Consider the following 21,236-nt stretch of genomic DNA (forward strand, 5'->3'; position numbering starts at 1 on the left):
AAATATGATGATTAATGCATGTGCTCTAAGCACCAAAACAACTAATAACAATTAGCTGCTTGTGCTGAATTTTTTTACTATTGCAAAACACAGACTGATTAATTCAATGTGGAAAAAAGTTCCTTCTTTTAAGAATCCTGTATGGGAAATACCCCATTTTTTTTTCTTAGAGAACAACCAGAAAGTCTGTCCAGAAACAATTCCTTCTGAAATGTATGAAAATTGTTATTTATGTTATGAGTTATGTGACTTTGTAATCTTGATCCTGATTAAACAATTGTATCTCTGGAACAGTATTTGTTCTGTTTACTATTACATGGGAGGGAAAGGTTGGTAAAGAATCAGCATCCTTTTATATGATACTTTCCTGCTGTTTCCTCATTACCTTAGTAAATAAAAATACTTTACCATAATCCTAGTTTTTAGTAAGAGTTGCTTCTGTCTTTTGTGACAAGAGTATTTGTTGAAATCACTGGTAACATGGCTTGCGAGCTCAGTTTCTTCAGGTTGTTAGGAGATGGACTAGTTTTACCCTCAGCTGTTACCATCACCAGTCAAGAAGTAGGGATGAATTTTGATGGATCTAGGCAAGGCTAAAGCAAAATGTATTTTCTGCAGTAAATTATTTTCACCCTTGGACTGCACTTTTCAGTTTCAGTATATGTTGTCTCTTAACTCTAATGGATGATATTTTGCCCATTTCCTGGCTATGGAAGAGCACTATTCTCATATTCTTGTCTCTGCAAATCCAATCTTTCGAACTTGCAGCATGCAGAAGTCCTTCTGATTCCAGCGCACCATATCCAATGAGCAGCTTGTATCCCATAATGCTTTCAGCTCTTGTCTAGGCACTGAAATGGATAGTGTTCTGAAAACTGATACAATTTTAAAGGTCAGATGCTATAAAACATTGTGATTCCCAGCCAACAATGTGCTTTCTGGATCTGATTATTTAGTCTGGAGTTGCACTGTAGACTGTCCTGTCCTTTTGTCGGGGTGCCATCGAGTACTTGCCAGGTGCAGTGACCAACAAAACTGAAAGAGATTTGTGCGGGTGAGTTTTGCAAGAGGCCTTCTGTAACACAGGCAGCAGGCATAGCCAGTTGTTTGTCAGATGCTGTGGAGCCATATGGTCAGAAAGGTGTTGTCCTTACAATTTCCTCAATTACTGGTTTGATTCAGCTGTGTGGAATACAGAGTTCTGGGTGTATGTTGGAATAGGATAGTATGATGCTCAGAAATTATGAGGTCTTTTTACAAGTCTTAGATACTTTTAACTCTTTCTTCCTATTAATCTATGAATTAATCCTAGCAGAACCTCAGCGGCTGTAGCCCCAAGAATGACATTTGGATCAACTTGCACCCTACTAATGTGTAGCATATACCTAGCTGAATGGGAAGTAACAGTCACCAACTGGGTCACCCCGAATACTAGGAGCCATTTCTGTCATATCAGTATGTCAGGTCACTCTGTTAAATACCTGCTTTTTTCCTTCTGAATCTATCTATTTGAGTTCTTGCATTTGTAATACGTAATGGAAAATGCGTGTAGGATCTAGCTTTTTGTCTGGTTAAAAAGAAAGAGCTGCAACCTCAGTTGCTGATAACTGATCGGGTTTCATTGACTTTGTGATTGATAGTGGACCTGTGCCTCCTGCAGAATCTGGCTTTGAGCAGATGTCACAAACTTGCTCTGAATGTCCCTTCAGCATACAGATAGCAATCGCCCTCCCCCTGCCCTCCACAAACATGCTTATTCACAGCAGGCTGCTTTTTTCATTGGTACCTGTAACAAAAATGGACTGTACTGATAGTGGAAAGCTGTAATGGGGCTGTAATTGTTTTTACTTTTTTATTATTGTTTTCCAAACCTCCAGTACAAGCCCTGGGTGTGACTCCACCGCTCCCTTGATTACAAAGAGTAATTAACTGATCAGATCTGGTTTCTTTTTATTGTCCTGTGGACGGAAAGATAATGATGTGCAATGTAGAGGATATTCCTGCTAGAGATAGTATTTTTGCAAATCCTGCAAAGCATAGCTAATGATCTGTAGAGTACCATCTGACACTCGGTGAGCAGGCTGCCTGCTCCATCTTCCCCCACACCATGTGCATGCATATGTACTTGTGTTCTGTATTTTATGGCATAATCAAAACCAGTCTTTGGTTAAATGTCTTAGTAACTTCTCTTTCTCATTGTTCTTACTAGCAGTGGTAACATTTGTGATTTCAGTCTGTGGCAGGAAGCCCGTTTCCTTTCCTAAAGGAATGAATTTAGAGGCCACAGAAAAGGACAGCTTGCAGTTTGCATTGCTGCAGTCTGTCAAAGAAAACAGGCTACAAGACAGATGCTGATTTATTTGAAAACAAACAAACAAAAAACCAAGTCTTATGTTTTTTCTCTTTCCAAATATGCAATCTTAAGGAATGTATTCAAGCATTTGGCTAATTGACATACCATTAACTCCCTAAAGATTACACACGCACACCCAATTAGACCTGCATCATTTATTTTAAAAATGAGCGTACTCTTGTATTTGTATTTTATAGCTGTGCCAAATTGTTAAAGGACATAGAAGGAGGAATTTTATAACCAAGATAGGCAGAGTTATTCTCCTAGAAAAGTTGAAAGCATCAGCAGAGTTGTACCTAATTTTAGTTTAAAAACCATAAACACACTTCTTTTTTTTTACTATCAGTGAATGGTAAATGGCCTTTTAAAGACATGAATGAATGTTTGTTAGAAACTCTGAGATACAGCCTGTCTTCGTACAGCAGCTAGTGGAGTGGACACCAACCCTGATGTCTAAGGTCCTTTTGTATTGCAGTAATGCGAGTAATCTTCCTTTTGTATCTATTTCTTTGACTGCAGTGAGTTGCTGCCAGCTGTGGCTTCTTGAGGGTTTAATAGTCTCAAACAACTACAAGGACATCATCCTCCAAAGGCTCCATGAGGATGAGAGCCTGGTGCTGATGGCATACATCCCCTTGCACGCTCTGTGGCTCTTCACCAGCTTAGCTGAGAGGCCAGTACCACTCAGAAGAATTACTTGGATCTTGGCAAGAGATGGATGATCATTGCCTGCTTCAGAGGATGTGTGTGGGATGGGAAAAACGAATCTATGTCCTGATTACCCTCTCTAGTACCAGAGTGCTGAAGAGGCTCAAATCCTTAGAGGCAATGACATCCTCATCTTATTCATAGCAGTGAATTCCTTCGAGGTCTGCTAACGAGCAGTAGAGACTGTCGTTAGTAGCCGCCTGCTTTATGTCGTGATGTACTGGTGTAAAATTGCGATGGAGATTGGTAGGAATTTTAACTGAGCAGACACCGCAGCCCCGTGTGTGTAAATCTGTTTGACATATTTTGTATATCGGATTTGGCTGTGGGGCTCACGTTTGAGGTCCACTTGCTTGTTTCCCTTATTCCTGTGTAGGAGAGCTGAACAACTGCCATCCAGTATTCACAGCACTGTGATATTAAAAAAAAGGCAGAATCGGGATTGGTACGTGCTGTTCCAGGGCCCATAAAAAAGCAAAGTCTGGGCATCAAAGGATTTTTAGTGCAGATATCTAATCCCTGTAGCCTAGAGGGAACTGTTACTTGCAAAACTTTCCTAGGCTGGAGCCTTTCTTGTGACGACAGTAAGCATATTGGCTGTCTGAAACAGAGAATTATTAAGAGGCAGAAACAGAAATTTTATAACTTGAGAGATGTGGGAAGGAGGAATCTTCCCAACTCATTTTAGAACTTGTAAAGTGGATTAACATACGGGGAGGAGTGTGAGTAGAATGAGTGGTGAATATAAATGTCTCCTTTACACTTGTAAAGGGTACCCAGGCTCCACGTGTGCAGGAACATTGCTGGGAAAACATCAATTAAAATACTCAGGGATGACAAAGGCATTAAGGCAGTTGAGGTAAACGGTGATTCATGTTGGTTGAGAAGCAGGAAGGAAAAACATTTAGTGGCATACACCTCAAGCTGGACTCTGAAATAAGGCTTCCCAAAGGATCAACCTGCAGGCAGTGGGCTTTTAGCCAGGGCCTGCTGATCTGCAGCCTTCAAAGGTAAAGAGCCAAATAATTTTTCACTGGCTTGGCAGTGGACTTGTTAGGTCTGCAATGCATAGAATCATAGAATGGGTTGGAAGGGACATTTAAAGGCCATCTAGTCCAACGCCCTGCAAGAAGCAGGGACATCTCCAACTACATCAGGTTGCTCAGAGCCTTATCCAACCTGGCCTTGAATGTTTCCAGGGATGGGGCATCTACCACCCCTCTGGGCAACCTGTTCCAGTGTTCCACCACCCTGACTGTAAAAAATGTTTTCCTTATCTCCAGTCTGAATCTACCTCCTTCTCTTTTAAAACCATTACCCCTCATCCTATCACAACAGGCCCTGCTAAAGTGTTTGCCCCCATCTTTCTTATAAGCTGCTTTTAGGTACTGGAAGGCCACTATAAGATCTCTTTGGAGCCTTCTCTTCTCCAGGCTGAACAGCCCCAACTCTCAGCCTGTCCTCATAGGAAAGGTGCTCCAGCCCTCTAATCATCTTTGTGGCCCTCCTCTGGACCCTCTCCAACAGGTCCACCTCCTTCTTATGCTGGGGGCTCCAGAACTGGATGCAGTACTGCAGGTGGGGTCTCACCAGAGCAGAGTAGAGGGGCAGAATTATCTCCCTTGACCTGCTGGCCACGCTTCTTTTGATGTAGACCAGGATGCGTTTGGCTTTCTGGGCTGCAAGGGAGCATTGCTGGCTCATGTTGAGCTTCTCTTCTTACCAACACCCCCAAGTCCTTCTCCTCGGGGCTGCTCACAATCCATTCTCCACCCAGCCTGTATTTGTCCTTGGGATTGCCCTGACCCATGTGCAGGACCTTGCATTTGGCCTGGTTGAACTTCATGAGGTTTGCATGGGCCCACCTCTGCAGCCTGTCAGGGTCCCTCTGGATGGCATCCCTCCCCTCCAGTGCGTCGACGGCACCACACAGCTTGGTGTCATCGGCGAACTTGCTGAGGGTGCCTGCTATCCCACTGTCCGTGTCACTGACAAAGATGTTGAACAAGGCTGGTCCCAATACTGACCCCTGAGGAACACCACTAATCACTGATCTCCACTTGGACACTGAGCCATTGACCACAACTTTTTGAGTGTGGCCACCCCGCTGATTCCTTATCTACTGAGTGGTCTGTCCATCAAATCCATATCTCTCCAGTTTAGAAACAAGGATGTAGTTTGTGTACTGTTATGGACAGAAACTTGGTATATTTCTCATTTTAGAGTAAGAGGAAACAGCAAGCTGATGAAAAGATTCAGAGGGAAGGGTGACAAAGTTGAAAGCTTTGAAGGAGAGGGTTAAAAAGGGGAATAGGGCAAATGTGGAGATAGCTTTTTGAACACCACTTGCTTCAGCAGCAGCTGCAGAGCCCTCCAGCATATACTGCCTGAACCGCGGCATTGATATGAGAGGGAAACAAGGCTTCCGCTGTGTTTGTCCCGAGGAAAAACCTCCACTCCTTTCAACAGAAGCTAAAGCTTGTGCATCATGTAGACTCATGTGAGCTTGTCGTATTAGTGGAAATGCCTGATCCCATGCATCGAAAGCATCTTCTCCTCCTCCTCCTCCCCCCATCTCCTGTACTGGTTTTAACAATTTAATCCATAGCAGTTTGTCTTCACAGGCTGTAATTGATCTGTCTGTGATTTAGCTCATCAGATGCTCATTAAAAAGCTTGCAGCCTTTCTTATTCATGAGGAATGAGAGTCAGGGATCTAAAAACACTTTGTCTTTGTCTTGACTGGATTCATTTAGTATTCTGGGATTTGGGGAGGCTAATAAACTTATATGAGCTATTATTTAAAGGTGAGCTGCCAAGTGAACATGAAGGATGATCCGAGCACCACCAGTGTGCCGAGTTCTCTCTGACATTGAGTGTCAGGTGTGAGAAGCAGAGAGAATGGCTGTTAGAACCCCAGCAAGATATTCCTCGCTGCTCTGTGGAGGGTGTCGCGCAATGCCCTGGCCATGTGTGATTGGATAATGCAGCTTGCAGTGGAGCTCCTGGAGCTACGTCTGCAATGAAGATGGCATTTTATGCTAGCGATGTCAGTGGGATATGCAGAAATATTTTGTGCATTGTATATAAAGTTTGGGCTTGACATCTGGTTTTCTTTTTTAAGCGCTGCTATTGTTCTGAGCTGCCGTCTGTACTCTGGCAGTGCCTGTAACGATGTGCGCTTCCCACGTTGCCTGCACACACACGCTGAGAAACTGCCTGTCGCCATCCTTTAACAAGGCTACGCTGGCAATCTGCAAAAGAGAACAATACCCTTGGGCGTAGAAAGCAGTTTCCTTTCCCCGGTACTTTAATGAACAGTTGAGATATTTCCAAGCTGTAGGAACAGGAGATGGCATGGATGGCTTCTCTGTTCTCCTTTCTGAGCCTGGCTCCACATGCCAGAGACTTCCAGAAAGATGAGTAATTTCCTGAAATTATTGAATTTACTGTGTAGTCATACGCATAGTGTTATCAAACTGATTATGCCTTGGAGATCTCTTAAGTGTCTACAACCAAGATGGGGTCTTAAGTTTACCAGTTTTAAAATTGGTCTTTTAAAACACCAGTTCTGTCAGGGAATACCTGGAGCTGGTTACTGTCTGCACTGAAACTACTGACTTTGGTTGTGAATTGTGGGAAGCTGCGGGGCTCTGCAGACAAAGCCCTGTATGGGGGTTCTGAACCCTGGCAGGGCACGCTGCCATTTACGTGAACTGACTTCCCAGTCGCTGCGTGCGTCAGGACTGTGAAATCTTTGGGAACAGAAACCTTTTCTAATTGCTCAAAGTCACAGTATTTATAAAAACTCTATGCTTTTGTTTATAATTGTGCATTGTCCTATGTAAATATTAATACCATATTTTTCTTTCTTTGTAGTGTACAGAGGCCAAAAAGCATTGCTGGTACTTTGAAGGATTATATCCTACATATTATATGTAAGTAGTCATCACTTCCCTTTTTGTGTTTTCTAGTGTTCAAGAGAGGATTAGATTCCGAAGGCTCTTTGAGTGTTGTTCTTTCACTAATTATACTTTTTCCATAACTTCTCTGAGACTTTTTCTAATTTGAAATTGAAGATGGAATAAACTTTCCTCTCCCTCCTTTCCCATGTCCCATCTCTTTCCCTTTCTTCTTATTAAAAAAAGTGTACAGACTTGTTTCGCCACCCAATCCAGGCGACCTTTCCAATCGAAAACAAAATGCAAGATCTTAAACAGCTCTTATTTCAGAACGCGGAAAGGAAACACAAGTAGAGCCCTGTGAGGACAGTTCTCCCTTTGTTTTGAACAAGGGCAGGTAATCAGTCAGAATACCAAGAATGCTTTGAAAGTAAGTTTGTCCCTGTGCTAATACTGTTGTTTAATTTAGGGAGCTGGGATGGTTTGTTATCCGAGGCCTAACTGTGTGTTTGATGAGCGGCATCTAAGTTCACATCAGGCTTGGGTGTGAACCAAATGTCAATGACCTGTAGGTGCGTGACTGAGGATCTCTCTGAATTGCAGTTTTTTGTTTTAAATTGCCCACAGCAACAACAAAAAGGCAGAAGAAATGTGTGGGTGGGAGGTATCTTCCCTGTGGATTTAGGGGCAGAAAGGCGGTAAATGTACTAAAGTTTGTCCCTGGGTTGTATAACTTTGTAATTGCAAACACCTGTAAACATCAGTTTAAAAAATAAAAATAAAGTGGGGTGGAGGATTGGGTAGCAGCCTTAGGCCATCTGTTCCCTGAGCAAGCTTTTCCTTGCTGAAGGATTGGAAATTACTGTAATCCTTACGCTACCCAAGAACTTTCCTCCCTTTTCTTCTCCGCCTCCACTTCATCTGCATTGGGTGCGAAATGCTAGAGACAAAAAGCTGCCAGGAAGACAGGCAAGAAATAAAGCTCACTGAAAGAATAAAACACTATGTGGCTTAATAATCGGCGACCCTGAATATTAACTGCTTAGGAAGTGTTTGTGCCTAGAATTCAGTCTTTTTTTTCAGGTGACTGAAATGCTGAGAATTACTCATAAGTGGTTGGCCAGAACAGATGGGTGAATTTAAATAAGTTTGTTTTCTTTGCATGCTAATAACAACAGGACTTTGGTTCCACCTACATTTTATTTTATTTTACTGGGATGTGGGAAAGAAGCTGGGATGTTAGGAAATTCTGAAAATCCCACTGCACCTTGACATTCAGGAGTGCATTATTCATCATTGCCTCGGTGTTCTGCTTAGGTTTCTGCCCACATGCTTTTGCAGCCAGTGTTTGTCTCCCTTGATAATACAAAGGAGTAGCTACTTAGATATTGGGTGTTAGCTCAGACTCTTTGTTCCATGAGGCTCGCTATCTGCAGTAGATCTGATGCATGCAAGGTTGCTTTCTAATTGATTTCCTTTGGGTAACTGGTTTACTGTTTTCTTTGTGTGCTGAAATGAAGTATCTTGTAGAAAAGCAGTGTGTTTATTTTCCAGTCCGTCAAAGAGGTTAATTGGAATTGCACATAGCTTTGAACACTGGAAGGAAGAAAGTTGTGAGAGTGGCTATGGCATTGATGGATTGTCAGCTGGTTTGGGGGATTTTTTAATGGGGAGGGAAAACTGTTGTACATTGACTATGTCAGGTCAATCAGAAGACTTTTACTGGTAGTTGTGTGTGTCTGTCATAGTTACAGGAGCACCCTGTTATCTGAGTCATTGCATAAACGTGTTGTGATTGCCAGTCTCCTGGATAGTGTAAGTAAATGGAAAAAGGAAGGGGAAAGGGGTGGGATGTGTGTGCTCGTGATGGTGGTGAGTGTCATGTCAATGTTGTTGTTGTTATTGTGATTATGAGTTTAAGTGGGGAAGAAGAAACACTTAAGGAAAGACAATAAGGATTTGGGGATGGTAAAACTCAGAGGAGAGATAATGTGTGACAAGTGAAGAAAAGTGGAAGGGAGGGGAGAGAGGATATTTGCGTGCATGGAAGCCTGGTAGGTTTAAAGGGGGCACGCATCAAAATGATAGGAAGATCATTGATGTCTGTGGTGTCTGAGGTTTCCTACTTTCTGCAATTTCGATTTCTGTTGTCTAGGATCCTCAGCTGCTTCCTACCTGTGCTGTCTTTTCACACCTGCATGGTGGAGGAGAGGCACAACACTGATCTCAGTATCCTAGGGTGAAGTCCCATTGCATTGGCACTTGTTTGACCCTTCACTGAGTTAATTCAACTTGCTAATCCCACAGAAAGTTGTTCATTTTAGGACATTCGAGTCAGTGTTGAATCAGCTTGGTTCAGTTTTTCGCCAGTTAACACTGGCGAAATGGGAGGAAGGAAGTATTCTGCGTATTGTGGGGGAGGAGGCATGAATAAGTTCTCTATTAGCATATGGTTAGATATTAAATCATCTAAAGCTGTAATATTTAACTTTTTCCTGAGAGTGTCTCCTCTGTGCAAATCTAGATCTGGGATATGCTGTAGTGAAACGGGTTTTATTTTATCTTACAATTTCTGGAGCAACAGTTCACAAGAAGCAGATATATTTAGTCAAATGAGTTCGCAATAGATTCCATTCCTTTCTATCACTGATTTTCTGACAGAAGTTTTTTCTACCCTGTTAACATATGTAGTCTGTCCTTTTGTCTTCAGACTGTCTTTGGAGACTTGCGAAACCCAGCAATGCAATTCTTTTTAATGATTTCCCTGTGATTTGAGTCCTATGCTGGCAGTATGTCATGTCTGTCTTGGAGACACTTTGTATTATAAGGAAATGGTTAGCTTGTTAGCTCAGACATACCAAGTCCTGTGTCTGTTTGCAGAGCTAGTGTGGCATGCTAGGACCAAGGCATCCCTGGACTGGCATGTCCATATGTCTTATCTCTTCTGGGTAGGCACACACTCCTAGAAGGTGCATGCTTCTCTTTACATTGCCCGGACTAATAGAAATTCAAGGTGGACTGTCACATAAAATGGTTGTTTGCTTTTATCGGAAGTTTAAAGGCAAGATAGCTGAGTTAATCTTTCCTGTAAAGGCTCTACTTCAGCCATCCAAAGACAGAGATAAGACTGTGTCTGCTAAGCAAGAGAAGCATTGGATAAGAAATTAGTGTGCCAAAATAAGTGTACTGGAAATTCAGCTAGATTGGGGGGTAAAACTTGCCATGATATGACTGTTCTTTTGCAGCTTAAGTTTTTCTCGTTTTTGTTTCATTCTGTCTTCCAGTGTAAGTATTTAAAAAATAAAAAGCTGTACAGATGTTGCTCAAAGCTTTCTTAAAACTTGTTGGTTATGCTTTCTGTATTATCAGCTTGGGCAAAGGTTGAAGGTCTCTGTTGCAGAACTAATGATACATCTCTCTGTCCACGTTGTTAATGTTATTAGTACCTTTTAAAAAATATTTTTCCAGTGGACATAATCCTTCTAGCCTTCATGGATCAGCAGTAAGCTTTAGTTTAATTCCAGTGTGTTTCTTCCAAATATAATGGTATTTCTTAAGGCTAGACTGAAGAATTCATCACTTTCCAAACTTTTCTGCCTGTGCTATGTGAGTAAGATAAAGCTTATTTTGGACCAGAAGCCATCATGGAAAGCTTGCCAGGAATTTGAGAGACATACACTGATCTTCTACTGTTGATACAGAGAATTTCCAAGACTATTTTTAACTTACTTCCCTAACCAAACCAACCATTTCTTCATGTCCTAGTTGACTGAATCACAAGATACTGCCAGTTAGATACTTTTCTCCTGCTTCAGCAAAACATTTACTTATGTGGCCTGGTAAAATAAGTAAACAAATATAAAGTGGAGAAAGGAATTACTCATTGGAGTCTAATTCTTATCCTTTGGAAAAGCAGGGAGCCAAGTTATCCCTGACTTTGCTTAAAGAATTAGATCATGCATCTCCTTATGTGGATGCAGAGAAAGCAATTCAGAATTAAAGCTATCTCAGCAGACTTGACTCTGATCCTCTACAAGGATCGTCATCCTACTCTTAAATAAGCCGGCTCAGTCTTACTCTACATGTACTCAAAGCGTTGACGGTCAAGAGACTTCCCTTACTTGGCGATAGCGTGAGTAATGACATAGTGAATGCATTAGATTGTGAAACCACCTCCTCTGTGTGCAGATGCCAGCAGCACTTAAGATACTCCAGTTGTTTTTTCCTGCTCTGAACTGAGAATGAATAGTAGAAGGCAAGCTGCCTTACATTTTGCTGATGAGGAGTAGTTTCATTAGAATGATTGTGAAAGTCCCTCTCATTGCAGGGTGAAGTGTCTTCCCCGCTATGACTGCTCAGTCCCATAGGTCTTTTCTGTTTATTTTTCCTCCTGTTGTTAGCTACCATCACACTGGAGCTTTTAATGAGGTGATAAATTCCAGATGCTAGAACCTGCGTGTTTCTAATGCTCTCCTTTCCCGGCTCCATGACGTGTTTATAAAGCAGCACAAATGTTTTTGAGTATGAGTGGTAAGCATGTGTCCACAGCAATAGAAATAACGTGGCTGATGTCACTGGATCAGTGAAGTGGTCACCCACAGTGAGAAGGGTCTCTGACTTAGAGGGAGAATAGAGTTTTGATGCTATCCAGTATTGAGTTAACATTATTTCAGCTCATCCTGTTGGATTATTGTGTATTAAATTTTTTAATAATGTGATATTCTAAGAGAAGTAGCGAGGAAAGAGAGTAACTGATTAGAGAATCAGAGAATAACGCAGGTGGGAAAGGTTCTCAGGAGACCTCCAGTCCAACCTCCTGCTCAGAGCAGGGTCAGCCATGAGGTCAGACTAGGTTGCTGAGGGCTTTAACCAGTTAGGTCTTGGGAAAACTCCAAAGAAGAAGATGGCACAAGGATCTCTCTAGGCAAGTGCTCTCCTGCCTGACTGTCCTCATGGTGGAGGAAGTTTTTCCACAATCCAAGTCAGAACATCTTTTTGTTTCAGTTTACATTGATTATCTGTTGTCCTCCTACCCTGCACCACTGGGAAGATCCTGGCCTCATACTTCCTGGGTACTGTCAAACTGCTCTTGGCTCCCTCTGAAGCCACTTCTTCCCTAGGCTGAACAAGCCAAGTCCCTCAACCAATCCTCACAGGGCAGGTGCCCCAGTCCCTAACTATCTTGGTGGCCCTTTGCTGGCCTTGCTCCAGTTTACCAGTTTCATTCTTTTTACTGAGGATGCCCAAACCAAATATAGTATTTCAGATGTGGTCCAACCAGTGCTCAGTGAAAGATGATAGTTACATCCCTTAATCCACTGGCTAGGCTTCTGTTCACACAGCCCAGGATGCTGTTGACCTTTATTGCTGTCATGGCACACTACTGGTTCATGTTCAGCTTGCTGTCTGCCTAGAGCCTTTTTGCAGAGCTGCTCCACATCCAGCAAGATGTTCATCCTTCCCACAGGCAAGACTTTGCATTTGTTTTTGTTCAATTTTGTGAGGTTCCTGTCAGGCCATTCCTCCAGCCAATCTAGGTCTTTGAGAGGCAACCCTGCCCTTGAGCTCATTGACTGATCACCAATTTGGTGCCATCTCTGAACTTGGTGAGAGTACCCTGTCACCAATTCCAGCAACACACTTTTCAGCAGTACATGTCCAGACCTCTGTGGTACTGTCAGTGATTACTTCATACTCTCTAGGGAGAGTGTGACCCGTTGACCACTGCCCTTTGAGCTCCACTATCCAACCAGGTTGGTTTTTTTTTTATACCCATCTAGCCATCTCCCTGTCCAGACTGTATGTCCAAACTTGGGTACAAGAGTATTGTGGGAGACAGTGTGGAAAGCCTTGCTGAAGTTGAGGTAAATAATATCATCTGCTTTCTGGCTTGTCCCCAGATACCATCCACTGCCAGGGTAGTGGTAGCTGCTCTTGCTGTATTTGGTGTCCCTTGCAACTATCAGTTGTAGGTGAGGTTTGGCTTTCCCAACATCACACCTACTTGTGTATGTGATGATTTCTAAAGACCTTCTTGCTAGGTCTAGCTGCTTCCACCTCCTGAATATCAAATTTTTGCATTGGAGCTCGGCCGTGGGTTCCTTGTCTAAGTGTGTTTTGACTCTTCACTGGTGTCCTAGTAGCTGAAAGACCTCCAGAGAGAAACATAGATACTTTCTCTGGAAGAAAATGTTAACCATTGCTGCTGGTAAATATGGGAAAAACAGAATAAACATAGGGGAGTGACATCTTGTAACCTCTTCTAATTCTTATCCAAAGCAGGACCTGAATTAATGTTAAAAGCATGTGCTGTGTTTTCAGGCTAGCATGTCGCTGCCATAGAAAGTAATTTACTGCATACAGCAGACAGCTGCACATGTACACATTTATGTTGATTAAATCTGTTTAATTTTTCATTTACAATTAGAATAAGAACATTAATGTAAACCTAAAAAAGGAAGGTCTGCTAATATTCTTCATGTTTAAAACATGTTTCTGCCTTACATGAGAACAATCAATTATTTTTCTTTTTGTGGAGAAGAATGCTGATTGTATTGCTTGTGGTTTTCCATGGTTTTTGAAATAAATTTATTGTACATTTCCTTTGCAGATTAAATTTTGTTGTATTTATCACACAGTCATATTCATCTTGGTTTTGAATGTGAGCTCTTAGGTGCTTGATGGTTAGTCTACAATAATAATTCTGTGCATTATCAAGAACCTGTAAAATGTTCCAGTTGAAAACAATAAAAACCCGATTTTCTCTTGCTGTTATTCAGATAGCTTAGAGAGCCCTTCTTCCATCAACAAATGTACAAGAGGCTGGGAAAATCCTCCAGTCTAGACACAGAGGATGTTGCATGATGGGAGCTACTTTTGGTGGTCCACATCCTGTTATGTTTACTGCTTTTAATTAAGTTGGCTTTCCTGATGATACACTTTGCTTTCCCGTTACAATTACAGCTGCATGAAGTGTCAGCAGGTGTGTGCTTAGGGCAGTAATCTAGCTGTTGATTTATTCTTCCATTTGATTTGAAGCCAGCATGGAGGTGGGAGAGGCGAGGCAGCGTTAATAGTTTTGCACGCTTCCAGGCGCCTTGAATGGCTGGCTTGGTAGGGAAACAGAGACCTGGATTCAGGCCAAGGCCACCAATTTAGCAGCGAGCAGCCACAGGAAGGGCCTGTTTGCATATGTAGTTCAATGCGAGAACGTAAGTGCACAGTTTTTAGTGTGAAGGAAGACAGCAGTAATTATCAGACCATCTGTATGTAAAGGCAACAAAAACCCACCACCATTGCTCAGCCCTGTGTGGCTTTAAACAGTTAGAGTACAAAACATCACGACTAGTTTCAACAGTCTGTAGCCTTAAGGTGGTATATTCCTTGCTTCAAATTAGGGACTAGATTCCCTTGATATTGATGGATCTGTTGACGTTGTAGTCCCAACTGCTGTAATCGCCCAGCAACTCGTTGCATTGCTACGCACTTAAATTTGCTTCGATGGATCAGTTGTCCGATGCACAACCTGGGGAGAATTAGGCTACCAAATTAACAACTCCCTCAACTTAATAGGAGTGAGTCCTGAGGAAGGGAGAGAGATTTAATATGTTAGCCTTCACAGGCAATCAAGCAGGTGACTGACCTAATTTGAGATTTGAAGCTCTGAACGATTTTTGAGTCGGAGGCTGACCAGGCATAGGCGACTTATTTTGAAAAATGTGAGGAATGAGGAAAAGGGAGCACTCTGTCTTCTAGTGGAGTGCTCCTCTGAAATCAGACTCTCCTCTGGCTGAGGTGGAGCAGGGAACACAGTCCCAGCCCACTCTCATTTCCAGAGGATGCAATAACCACAGTTGTGGCTTATAATGAGTGAGCCTCAGTTTTTCATGTTAAGGCTATTTGACTTGAAGTACTGAGCAGAGCATTAACTCTTCCATGTCCCAGGCAAGAACCCTAATGCAAGGCTGAGAATCAATTCCTTCTGGCTTCCTGGAGCTTTGAGCTCTAGTGCACAGCATCAAGGAGCACTTGACCCCAAAGTCATCTTGACGCTTCTAGCCCTTTCTGGATAGGGAGACTCTGACTTAAAATTTTGAAAGACATGGTGGCACCTAACTGTTGGCCATTAGTGTCCATGTTCTCTGCATTTGATCATGCAGAGGCATGGTGAAGGAACAAAAAAAGACTTACTATGCATTAGTATGTTAAATTCGGGCAGATAGCAAATTCATGGACACCCATCGCCCCTTGCCAGCAGACTGCTCATAATCTCCCAAAGCAGTAATTAGATGCGGGAGGACTCCTCACCCCCTGGGAGAAGCTTGAGATACAAAGAACTAATCGCCTGTTTAATAAGGGGCCTGATGATTAACTAGAAGTCCTCATTCCTGTTGGTATGAGAAATTTAAATTCCACCTCCAGAAAACTAAAACCCGTCACACAGACTCTGGGTTACTTCTGTCAGAGCCTTAAGCTATGCGGTTTCTCTGCTTTATTCTGGAAAAAAAAAAAAAAGGCCTGCAGCCTATGTTGAAAAATGGCCATTTAAGGTACCTTACACTGCCACTGGACAAAACCCAAACTTCAGCAATTCTTGCTAGGTTCTGCCATAGGAGGAGCAGAGAAAATTTCTAGATGGATGGGTGCTGGCCAGGAAGCCATGTGGCAAGACTTGCTGCCTTTACAGGCATCAAGGAGAGTCCCTCCGTAGGGTGGCTTTCCTCTGGGGGTCTGAGAATAGAGGGGCTGGGGTTATGGCAAGCTATTGGGTAGCAGAAGGCTTGTAGAATGGTCGGTTTGATAGGAGCAGCTGAGCAAATGCTCTCATCCCATCAGAAGTGGGGGAAGATTTATCGTATTCTGCTGAGTTCTTGCAGAGAGATAGTGTTTATAGGCTCTTCACCTAATGAATAATTGAGAACTAATCCCTTTTTCAGCTGTTGCCTGCTCTTGTTTTTCATGTCTGTGTGAAGGACAGGAGCCAAGTATCTTGTCTCGTCGTAGGGGATTCTAGCTGTGTCAAAGCAGACAGGAATCTAATCTGAGCCAATATTGTTTCTGTCTCTGTTGTTTCTAGTCTGTAGAAAAAATGACCTGACAGCCCCTTTCCTCCTTTTTGCCGTATGTTTTCTTATGTAGTTAAGGGCTGGGTGATTTATCAAGTACCTGGGTAACTCTGTCTCCAGTGCTCTCCTGGGTACCAGCAGCAGTGTTTTACTCTCAAGTACAGATGTTCCACTGAGATCACGGCTGCATTAATCTATGAAGCAGTTCTGTTTGTTGTATATACAGTTATATATTCGCCAAAAGGAGACCTACATTTTACAAGGCACTGTTTTTGCATGCACAAAGGAGAGATCTCCTTGGCTACATGTAAGAAAAGAAGATAAATATTTTTGGGTGCTCAGAACCTGTGACTACAGGTTAACTGTGGTGGAGTCGTGTCACTGCTGAAAATTAGGCCACGTGTGCAGACATGCCAAGGATACGTAACCAGCTCTGAGAGCAAGGCTGGAAAGCAGATGCTGCCTATCACTCTGCTCCACCAACCAAAGACGTTGCCTGTGTTACTGCTCTTCAGGCATTTAAGTGAATGCCAGTGGAGGGATGTGGCCTGCGTATTGCAGCGTCTTTCTGGAGAGAGATTAAACCACTTTGGAACTCAGAATTAGTTACTTAGGTGGGACTCCTGAGTGCAGAGTTGGACTCAGTGTTTCGATTTCTATGTTTGGTGGTGTTCTAGTTTTGTTTAGTAAGGGGGGGCTATGGTGGTAGCTTCTGTAAGAAGCTGCTAGAAGTTGTTCCCCCTTGTTCAGTGGGCCACTTCAAAACTGACCGTGCTTCTTGTATTCCAGTGAATCCCAGTTTGCTTCATGGATCTTATGCATACATGCAGCAATCATTTAACCTATGACTGGCATGCAACCTTTTTTGGAATTAAAGTCAGGCTTGCCTCCAGGACACTAGTTAGAATCATAGAATGGTTAGGGTTGTAAGGGACCTTCAAAGGTCATCTAGTCCAACCCCCCTGCAAGGAGCAGGGACATCCCCCACTAGATCAGGTTGCTCAGAGCCTCGTCTAACCTGGCCTTGAATGTTTCCAGGAATGGGGCATCCACCACCTCTCTGGGCAACCTGTTCCAGGGTTCTACCACCCTCATTGTAAAAAATTTTTTCCTAATATCTAATCTAAATCTATCTCCCTCTATTTTAAAACGGTTACCCCTAGTCCTGTCACAACAGGACCTGCTGAACAATCTCTCCTCATCTTTCCTGTAGGCCCCCTTGAGGTACTGGAGGGCCCCTATAAGGTCTCTCCAGAGCCTTCTCTTCTCCAGGCTGAACAGCCCCAACTCTCTCAGCCTGTCAGTCATGCTGTTTACTGTATCTGGTTGTTGTGAGAGTTTTGTGGTTTTGTTTCACCCTCCCATCCTCTGTCTCTGTGTCTACAGTAGGGTTTCTGCCACTGCATGTGAATTAACAATTTATATTTTGTTTTACTCTTCCAAAAGACATTGCTAATCAAACATCTTAAATGTTAAATCAGGTTTTGGAACATAAGATGCAAACAGTCTAGAGAGGAAACCGAAGAACGCTACAGCCTGCATTTCAAAGGAATGGTGTTGGTGGGGGATTCCCACATTGAGTGAGGACAGAAAACTATCAGAACACTGTGTCCATACAGTCTACTGAAGACTATAATCCTTTAATTTCTCCGCTTTTCTGCAAGTGCCAATCAGAGAATTGTTTTTAAATGCAGTTCTTTACTGCGGCAGCTCTGCTAATAAGGGAGTTGTTCAGCTTTGTAGATGCAGGTATGATGAAAAAGAGCTTCTGGACCATTTCATTGAGCAGTTATTATCCTCAGAAGACGTGCAAGTATGGGGTTTGTTTGTGGAGTCTGGGTCATGCCATTGACCCTTACGTGAAACTTTGTGCTTTGCTTCTCCATTAAGGAAAGAAGTTTAGTGTCATGATTTAAGTGTGAACCCACACAAAAAGCTTCGCACTGTGATCTGACATGCAGGGTCACTTTGACACAGCAGTTCCTTCGTGTGCTAGCAGTACGTGCATTGGACATAAAAATGCATTCATTTCACTCTACTGAATTATCAATGAAAAGATTTACCTCCTAAATCACAAATCACATTGCAGACAATTTTCAAGAGATAGACTGTATGCTTGGCGAAATTGCAGATTAGCAAAGCAACTGATGGATCATGTCTTATCCTACGTAATGAGTTAAATTTTGATCAATGAAACAAGCATTGCCCTAGAGAAGTGCAGTTCGTGGGATCGTCACTGATGAGTGAAAGATGGAAATTGGCTTTAGAAAAGTCTTCTGGAGGATATGGGCTTGGTCCAGTTCAGATCGATAGTAAGACTAATTCTTCTTCAGCGGGCATTGGGCACAACCAGTCCTTCTCCGTAAAGCAGTGCCATGACACAAGTGTAACTTAAAGAATATGCATACCAATTCAATAAATGTGTGTGTGTGTGCTTAATTGCTTTTTATGAACCAGGGTCTTAATTCTACTGGGATTTGCTGTCAGGCGGTAAGAGATAGTACATCAAAGACTGATTATACCTAAGCTTGTGTGTTACTCCATTAATAAGCTGATTTTATTGTCATCTTTTGCCTGCTAATAAATATGGCTTTTGTAAGTAAGTTAATTTTCTTATAATTGGGATCGATGTTGTCAGAAGTTGTGTTGTTTTTTCATGGCACGTTGAATCAAGAACAAGAGATCAGCCAAGCTTCTGTGGTACCCTGACAGCAATGTCAGCAATTAGGCCGTTTGTTCTTCCAGTCTTTTTTGGCACTGCTATCAAGTGGTGGGGAATACAAACAGCAGGCTGTTATCATGGCATCGTCCTTGACTCCAGGCTCCTCCGTATGGGTACATCTGTCTATACTCGCAGACACACAAAAGAAAGCACCCGTTTGGTTTTATGGGTAAAAACTGAAAGGATTATTGGTGTCAGATCTCAAAGGGATTTCCATCCGAGTCGTGGTACTGGTTTAGCTTCGCAGATCCACCCAGCAAATGCAGTGCTTAGCCTTGGATGAGTTGCCTCAGAGAGCTTGCTGGCCATTAGAAAATAGAGCTTCTCTAAACACAGTTGTAATGAGAGACTCCTTTGCATCAGTGTTTTCAGCCATTTGAAAGTGCAATCATCTGTGTAGGACACAAAATTTCTCTTTGATGACCTGTTTGTTTGCCATTCAGTGGTCTCAGGAGCTTCATAAACATTCAGCAGTTGAGCTTTTCTGTCTGCCAGCTGGTACTTTAGCCCTCTTTTGCAGGAAGAAAAGCTAAGCCGCTGAGACCTTTAAAAATGATGCTGACTTGTAGCTTAGACAATTTGGAGATGAAAAAGTAAATTGAGGTGCTATACTCCTTGTACAGATGCTTTTTTAGTTTTGGTGGTTTGAATGACCATAATTATATATTTTAAAATAGCCTTTCCCCATCTTTTCTGGCTCTCCAGAAAACAGATGCAAAATAAACAAGGCAAGGGTGGGCATAGGAGAAGCATACGTGCAGCCTCCCTGGGCTCTCTGTTTTAGTTCAACTTTTTATACAAGTTAAGCTCCTGGGGTATGGTCTAGGGAGTAGCTTTGGGGTCAGAGGCCAGCCTGGCGCATCCACTCCCTGTCCTGCTTGGGGTCAGGTGTAGATGTCGATGCTGACAGAGCCAGTGTGTGGAGGCAGAGATATAAAGACTGCTCATGTCCCTGAAATCCTTCTCTTTTTTTTGGCCTTAATTGCCTCAAGAAAGGCTTCTAGTTTTATGGGCTCTGTTTCCTCTCTGCTTTTCTAGCCCAACAGAGTCCTTGCTGTGCAGCATCAGCAAAAAGGGCTGGTGCCCATCAGTGTGAATGAGGTGCTCCAACCAAAAGCATGTTGAAGAGCAGAAGGGGTACCATCACCACTGGTTTAACAGAAGGCAGTGGCTGCCACTCCATTTCATAAGGGGCCTGATCCTACTCTTGCATTTAACATACATCTTGAAAGCTTCTGTTGGGTTGATCCACGTGGGGAGCATAGAGGAATGCTCAGTTTCTTAGATGGGACTAAAGTTCATGCTGACTTGCTAAGTCTTGTTTGTAGTTTTGTGAGGTCTGGTAGCTTTGAGTATAAGCAGTTGTTAGGGTCCTGGCAAGCTTTAAAGAAGAAAGGTTGGTCGCTTTCAGGTTTAGGGACGCCAAAGTGGGTATTTTCTCTTTTGGCGTGAGCAACTTACTCTGCTTGAGTCTCAAACTGGATGTCTGACTATATTACAATCATAGAATCATAGAATGGTTTGGGTTGGAAGGGACCTTTAAAGTTCATCTAGTCCAACCCCCCTGCAAGGAGCAGGGACATCTCCAACCAGATCAGGTTGCTCAGAGCCTCATCCAACCTGGCCTTGAATGTTTCCAGGGATGGGACATCTACCAACTTTCTGGGCAACCTGTGCCAGTGATTCATCACCCTCATTGTAAAAATTTTCTTTCTGGTGTCTAATCTGAATCTACCTCCCTCTATTTTAAAACCTTAACCCCTTGTCGTGTCACACCAGGCCCTGCTAAAGAGTTTCTCCCCATCTTATAAGCCCCCTTCGGGTACTGAAAGGCCGCTATAAGGTCTCTCTGGAGCTTTCTCTTCTCCAGGATGAACAGCACCAACTCTCTCAGCCTGTCTTCATAGGAGAGGTGCTCCAGCCCTCTTATCATCTTTGTGGCCCTCCTCTGGACCCTCTCCAACAGGTCCATGTCCTTCTTATGTTGGGATCTCCAGAGAGCAGAGTAAAGGGGCAGAATCACTTCCTTCGACCTGCTGGCCACATTTCTTTTGATGTAGCCCAGGATGTGGTTGGCTTTCTGGGCTGCAAGCACTCGTCGCCAGCTCGTGTTGAGCTTCCCATCAACCGACACCCCCAAGTCCATCTCCTCAGGGCTGCTCACAATCCATTCTCTGCCCAGGACCTTGCTGTGCCTTGCCATATTAATGGACCTTGCTGTGCTGATCATGTCAGATCCTCTGGCTTGCTTAAGTAAATCCTGTCTACTTGTCATCAGATGAGCGTGTAACTTGCAAAACAACTGATTATGTATCCATAGAGCATCCTCCTCTGGCCCCAATTAGAGGCTGAAGCCTATGTGACTTGATGTATTTTGTGAGTGAAGGCTTGTTAATTGAGCATGCAAATGAGTAATTTTCTATACAATTATCCAATTGATTTTTTTTTTATCTTTGAATACAATTCTGAGAGCACAGTCATGCAGTT

General features: G+C 42.9%; 1 protein-coding gene across 1 annotated transcript in view; it reads left to right on the forward strand.

Annotated features, from left to right (window-relative positions):
• Nucleotides 1-21,236, forward strand: part of VOPP1 (VOPP1 WW domain binding protein) — a 66,972-nt gene that overhangs the window by 38,086 nt on the left and 7,650 nt on the right. Inside the window, exon 2 of the mRNA XM_086741724.1 lies at nucleotides 6,940-6,998. Coding sequence (XP_086597850.1) covers nucleotides 6,940-6,998 — 59 coding nt within the window. The remainder of the gene's footprint in view (nucleotides 1-6,939; nucleotides 6,999-21,236) is intronic.

This window comes from Chlamydotis macqueenii, chromosome 2, assembly GCF_036417535.1.
Source record: "Chlamydotis macqueenii isolate bChlMac1 chromosome 2, bChlMac1.mat, whole genome shotgun sequence".
Classification (NCBI taxonomy): domain Eukaryota; kingdom Metazoa; phylum Chordata; class Aves; order Otidiformes; family Otididae; genus Chlamydotis; species Chlamydotis macqueenii.